The 6,000-nt window shown below is 42.5% G+C and overlaps 1 protein-coding gene across 1 annotated transcript in view; it reads right to left on the reverse strand.

The window, feature by feature from the left end:
- LOC147132244 (teashirt homolog 1-like) overlaps positions 1-3,573 on the reverse strand; it is a 31,790-nt gene extending 28,217 nt beyond the window's left edge. Inside the window, exons 1-2 of the mRNA XM_086014208.1 lie at positions 3,525-3,573; positions 3,171-3,308 (exon numbers count right to left, since the gene is read on the reverse strand). Of these exons, the coding sequence (XP_085870334.1) occupies positions 3,171-3,210 (40 nt within the window). The 5' untranslated portion in view covers positions 3,211-3,308; positions 3,525-3,573. The remainder of the gene's footprint in view (positions 1-3,170; positions 3,309-3,524) is intronic.
- Positions 3,574-6,000: the final 2,427 nt, after the last annotated feature.

The following is a 6,000-nucleotide window of genomic DNA, read 5'->3' on the forward strand; positions in this document are numbered from 1 at the left end:
CGTGTCGGTCACTCAGTGGACCGGAAAACCTCTTATGAAATCAACGACTGCACCATGTTGGATCTTATCATCAAGTTTTATACGAGTCCAGAATGTAGAAAACAATTGCTAAGGTCCAACAACAGAAGGCAACCTGATCTGATGAGATTCTGACGGGATTAACAGGCCACAGGAACCATATTTCCTTGAGGACTATGAGGCAGTAGAAAGTCATGTTGATGACAAATGAATGAAATCTAACTAAAAACAGTACACTGTATTAAAATTAAGTGTCAGTTTAAAACTTGATATAAACTTTTGAGTAGAACAAAAGACCCTATTTTTGTTATCATTTGTCTTCTTCCACTGTATTTAAAACTGTTCCTTATTATCATGGCCTATCTCTCTGCTGATTGCCTTAAATATAGTTCCATGCACCATGAATCATGACATTTACATAATCTGGATCAGATCCGGAACAAAGACGGTTGGCCAACAATCTTTCTGATTGCGCGTACACAACTGTGACATCATCATGTGCAGATGTACTCAAAGGAATCCGGTGCGATACGTCAAAAACGAGACAAGAAGTTGCGCACAAACCAATCGAGTGAAAACATACACTCCTTGGTGGAGGTAACCATAACGGTCAAAGGCTTCAACTCGGCACCGAGACGCCCTTCTTTTGCGGCGTGCTCTTCAAACGGCAGCACATCCATCAGTGAAGCCCGCTGTCAATTAGACATTACAGCCACGACCAGTTCAAAGTGTCCGCGTCCGCAACCTTGATTAAGTCTGCTTAACCTCACATTTCCTCGCCGACGCCTGCCTGCTTAGCATTCCGTTCGTTTGGCTTTGGTCATCGCAACGTGGACTTCAAACGGCTTCCACCGCCATTTGGGTGTCAATCACATAGACGGGAGACTCGTGCAGGGAACTTAGGGAGGCCTAAAAAGTCCCGGAAAGGAACGTCTGAGTGACTTTGAAAGGATGGAATGACTCTAGGAAATCATGATGCAACAGTGCAATATTTTTCCAACAATACTGAAGTATCAAGAGTTGGCAATTACGCAGTATTTGATGACCATGTACAATACATCATCATATCTAAGGAACTGATGAAGGTGTGTAGGGATGTTCAACAATCCTTTGTTTTTGTACAGACAAACGCAGAGATTCACAATTAGGGATCAAATACTGTACTGGTTAATCATGCTGAAAATTCCAAACGATCAGTAGACCAAAAAAAAAAAAAAAGGGGTTTTGCTACTTCGATAATTGTGATCATGCTGAAAATGTTGATCATTTTGGCCAGTCTTGTACCTGCTTCATCTGCATTCCCATGAGTAAAAACGTAACTTAAGTATGAAAATATTAATAGCAGATCACGTTGCATCATACCAGATAACGATACGGCATCGATATTCTTCACCTTAATAGCTACGCATAAAGCTAATTTTTGTTATTAAGATTCATGCTTTTTTTTCACTGAAAAAACTGTCACACAAACTTGAAAATGGGCATTCTTCTAACCCTGATGCCTGCCTCCATCCCATGTCATTGCTCTGTCCAAACTGCACAAACATGCAATACGGGGACAAATTTGACCTGGTACATTTTCTGCCTTCCAAGGTAGTATCAGAGTCATAACAGACATCGATGGGGTCTAAGGGAATTCCGCAATTCCGTGTTGTAAATGGGTGTGAAATAGAACAGAACATAAATACTGTACAATAGAGAGCATAACAGAAATACTGTTACTTCTCCCATCCGGATATCACGGACGTTAAATATTTTATACATCAAATCAGACACTACCACTGACGCCACGTAATAATCTGATGACGGGATGCCGTGCATCTGTGTGAAAGCATACAGTTGCGGCAACATCCCGCCTTGTTGGGTTTTGTGCAAAAGGCAAAGTTGAAAGCATGTCAGATCTTCGGAATCTGACACAGCGATTTTGTGGTATCTCGGAGTGAAAGAGGCTATTCAAACAAACAAATAGAACGCATCAAAAATCAAGCTCATACATCCACCAAGCATAACTTCAGATTTACTACATACAATCCACCACATTTTTCCCATCAAGATTCATGCCATTTGGATACATTTAATGGAAATGGGGGAAAAAACTAAATGGGGATTAACCAAAAATTATTTTTCTTATTAAGTCCATGATGCAAGAAAACCAGACAAGTAATATTTGTGTAATCTTTCCGACCAACAGCGACGAAAACCAAATTGTTGGAGGTATTCGGTGATCAATTCTCACATGGTTGCCAATAATACATTTTAAAAATCGGGTCACGACTCCTGCTCGTCCGACACCTCCTGAACACAGAGGTCAGGTCACGGCGTTAAGAGGCTGCTTTTCCGGCTTTTTCTTCCCCTGTGATCTTGCTACGCCCCAGCACCCTCCTCCTCTTCCACCTACACCCCTCTCGGACCCACAGAGAGCCCCCCCATAACCACCCACTCCCCCAAACTCCCCTCCCACCCGTCCTTTTTGGGGGAATTAATAGCCTTGTATTCATCCCCGGTTTTAGAACTTTTCTTTCAATTTGTCAGGTGGGGTCCCCCCCCAAAAAAAGGAGTGACCCATTCAGTCCAGCTGCTGGGCGCATGCGTAGCCAACCATTCGGTTGATGTTTATCGCCAATGAATAGATGAAAGGCGGTGGTGTGACAGGCGATCAATCAAGCATCAAATCGAGGATGGCAATGCTAGAGCGAGCTGAAAATAACACTTTGGGGGTTTTTTTTGGGGTGCTATTTTATCCTTACTTCAAATGCTTTGACACATTAAACACTGTGGAAAAAAGTTGGAAGAACTTGCTTGATGATTGCAACATTAAAATAAGAGGAAACAACCTAATTAATAAGTGAGGGTACATCAGTAGTTCTTTTGGTTACCACATATACAAAATATTATTAGTTAATTAATTTCATGTCTGAAACATAACGGTATGTTCCTAGAGTAAATAAAACATAGTAAAATATGTCATTTACCATTATAGTCCAAAGTATTGTTGTTCCCTAACAAATCCCCCACAGCACTAAATTCCCATTAAAAGTACAATTGTAAGCTCTGTGCTCCACTTTGCAAAAACCGAATTTCTAATATGTTTAATTTACGTCATTTAAAATGTGTCTAGTGAGTGAGAGTGTGTTTACTGCACTGGGACGTACCTGATGAACGCCGCGGTGCTTGCTGCTTCCTCCTCGGCATGCTGCCGCTGCTGGACTTTTCATACAGACCCCGAACTGCTCAACCAAAGGGGGGGAAAAAGCGGCTGCGAGTCCGGGGAGTCTTCGCGTAGATCCTTCCTTCGCGTTGCGTGGGTATTTTCAAAGAACAATTGATCGTTTAACTCATTACTCGTGGAGAGTATTTCCGCAAAAAAACGGGGGAGGGGGGGGGAGAGAAGGTCCGCGAAGTTGCCGGAAGGCTCCGTGTGGATGTACCGGAGGTGGCTCGGGGTAGGCAAACAAGGGGGGCCCCCTCCGTTCCAAGACCCTCTTTTTGACGGGACTATTTCCTACCTTAGCGGCCCCAGAAGTACGGCGGAGCAGTTCGGAACTCTCGTGGAGGGGGCGGCGGCGGGGGGGGGGCGGGGGGCTTCCGTGCTGCGGGCCGTGAGAGCTTCCGTGACACTCTGTGGAAGCGGGGAGGAAAAAAAGAGAGAGTGACACGTTTAGTGCCAGCGCTCGCTCGGCGCGTCAGTCATTAGGCGTGCGCGAGCCCGCGAGACTCACAGGCGCGCGCGTGCGCGCTCTCCGTCAATATGATTGTTGGCGAATTCAAAACAAACAAAGCGTCACACAACAAGACGAAGAAGAGGAAACAGAGCTCCTCCGCGGCGTGGATGAGGAGGATGACGGCGCGGCTCGCACTGATGGACGGACACACGCAACGCAGCGCAGCCGGGGCCGGCCTCTCCGCTGCTTTTTTACTCCACCCCTTCAAGGCGCGTCACCCTGACAAGTCGGAGCCCACCTGTCCGTCAATCGGCCGCCGAGTGTTTACCAGTCGGCGTCACTTTGACATCAACACCCACCCACCCATTCACGCACACAAAACACAAACCCGAGTCGATGTGGTAGTGGCACCATTGTGGAGATTTGTTTTCCCTATCAGGGGCCAAAGTGCAAAAAGCATACAAATCTGATATATTCTTATATTATGAAGCACATGCGTCATTACAGAATTGGAGGACATTTTCTGTCACCCCAACACAATGGAAATTTAAATAATCAATGCACAAAATACAGATGCATGCGCTTATGGCTGCTCTGGGACAAACTGATTCCTAAATATTACAATTTCCAAATAGCTCTTGAGCACCCCCTAAAATGACTTCTGGTTATCCCTTCACCTTGATGACCAACTAGAACACAACACAATGAATAAGTTTTAAATCATGTTGGGGATATTATTTTGTTTATGTCATCCATGTAATTGTTAAATATTTATTTGCGCACACATTTTAAAATCGTTGTAATTATGTTGTGGAAATACACGCAACCCTGTAACCAAAACATTTTTTTAGCTATCGTAGAGGAAGAGGAAAAAAAGTGAGCAACATGATTCAGCAGAAATGACATCATCTGGCTAATTGCTCTGACCAAGGGCAGACTTAAGGTAATTCCTCTCTTCTTTTGTCTCTGTTTTTTTTCTTGTTTCTAATGTAGTGTGTCACTCCAGCCTGTTACTCACAAGATCAGAAAAAGGCATTTATATCTAAGTATTATAAAGACCACAATACTTTATACACAGAGTCAGCATGTACACTTGAGCAAAAAACACAACACGGATTTTCAACTCTGTCACTGTTCACTAACTTATGCTAATGCAGTAATAAAGTCATAATTACAAAAAATCCAAAACAATAAGTATAACAGTAACTGGGCAATTACATTGATACCAAAACAATGTTAGTCTTCAATATGTTTTTTTTTTCAGATGCCTGAGGATCATTAACAGGGTTGCACCAAACACAGGAAAATATTGACAAGTGTACTTTTGGCGGCTGAGATAAAAGAATCAAATTAGAATTTTTCATTGTTTTTCTTAAGAGAAAAACTTTCATGAAAAGGTTCTATGCGTAACACCTTTTAAACAAGATACATTTCATTTTAATTCTTGGTAATTTACCAGTTACTTTCCACTGTAATGTGGTTTCAATTTGATTACCCTTCAAATGTATCAGTCACTGTAGCTACACTACATTTTTATGGAATCGCCATTGCCACGAGCTCATGGTGCTAGTGGCTCTCCATTCTAGCAGCACAACAGCAGCCAAAACAACCATCAAGGGTGCACTGACACCAAACAAACTCCCGATGGACTTTTGCTACTATACAGCTGTTCAACAACTTGACTCATCTAACGCTGCAGACTCTTAGGGGAGCCCCGGCACGCGCTACATACTCACGCTGCACTGCTAGGTGCGACCATTACCGCAAATAACACTCAGTCTGAAAATTCTATATTGTGGGCTCAGACAGTAAATAAAATACACTGCTACCACTATCGGTAACAGTACTCAGGCACTGAACTGCAACTACAACACACACATTCTTTTTACTTCACTCAAACAGCCGTGGGTCTGAAGCTCACATCTATTTTAGATTTCGGCTCGCAACACAAAGAAAAAAAAATTACCAAGCAATGGCAGGACTGTTAAGTTGGTGAATTTATGTACTAAAGTCAATTTTTTCCTTATGTATCTGTACATCAATGGAGTGAGTATTTATTTATTTATTTATTTTTTTTTACTGTTACTCCCTACATTAGACAGAAACATAAGTTTGTATTTTAAATTATTTTTAAACACTAATCACAAAAAAAAGGTCTATTTTGAGAGTCCTAAATGAATCGTCAGCGAGTCTGCTGTGGTTTTGAGGTGTGCAACATAGGGCATGTGGTACATAAACGGCCTGACAGAATATTCATTTGGACCCAGGAACTGTGATTAAAAACCTCAAAAGTTGAATCCAAAAATGCTCATTAGATGCA

Source organism: Filicampus tigris, chromosome 18 (genome assembly GCF_054856515.1).
Source record: "Filicampus tigris isolate MCC_2025a chromosome 18, RoL_Ftig_1.0, whole genome shotgun sequence".
Taxonomy (NCBI): domain Eukaryota; kingdom Metazoa; phylum Chordata; class Actinopteri; order Syngnathiformes; family Syngnathidae; genus Filicampus; species Filicampus tigris.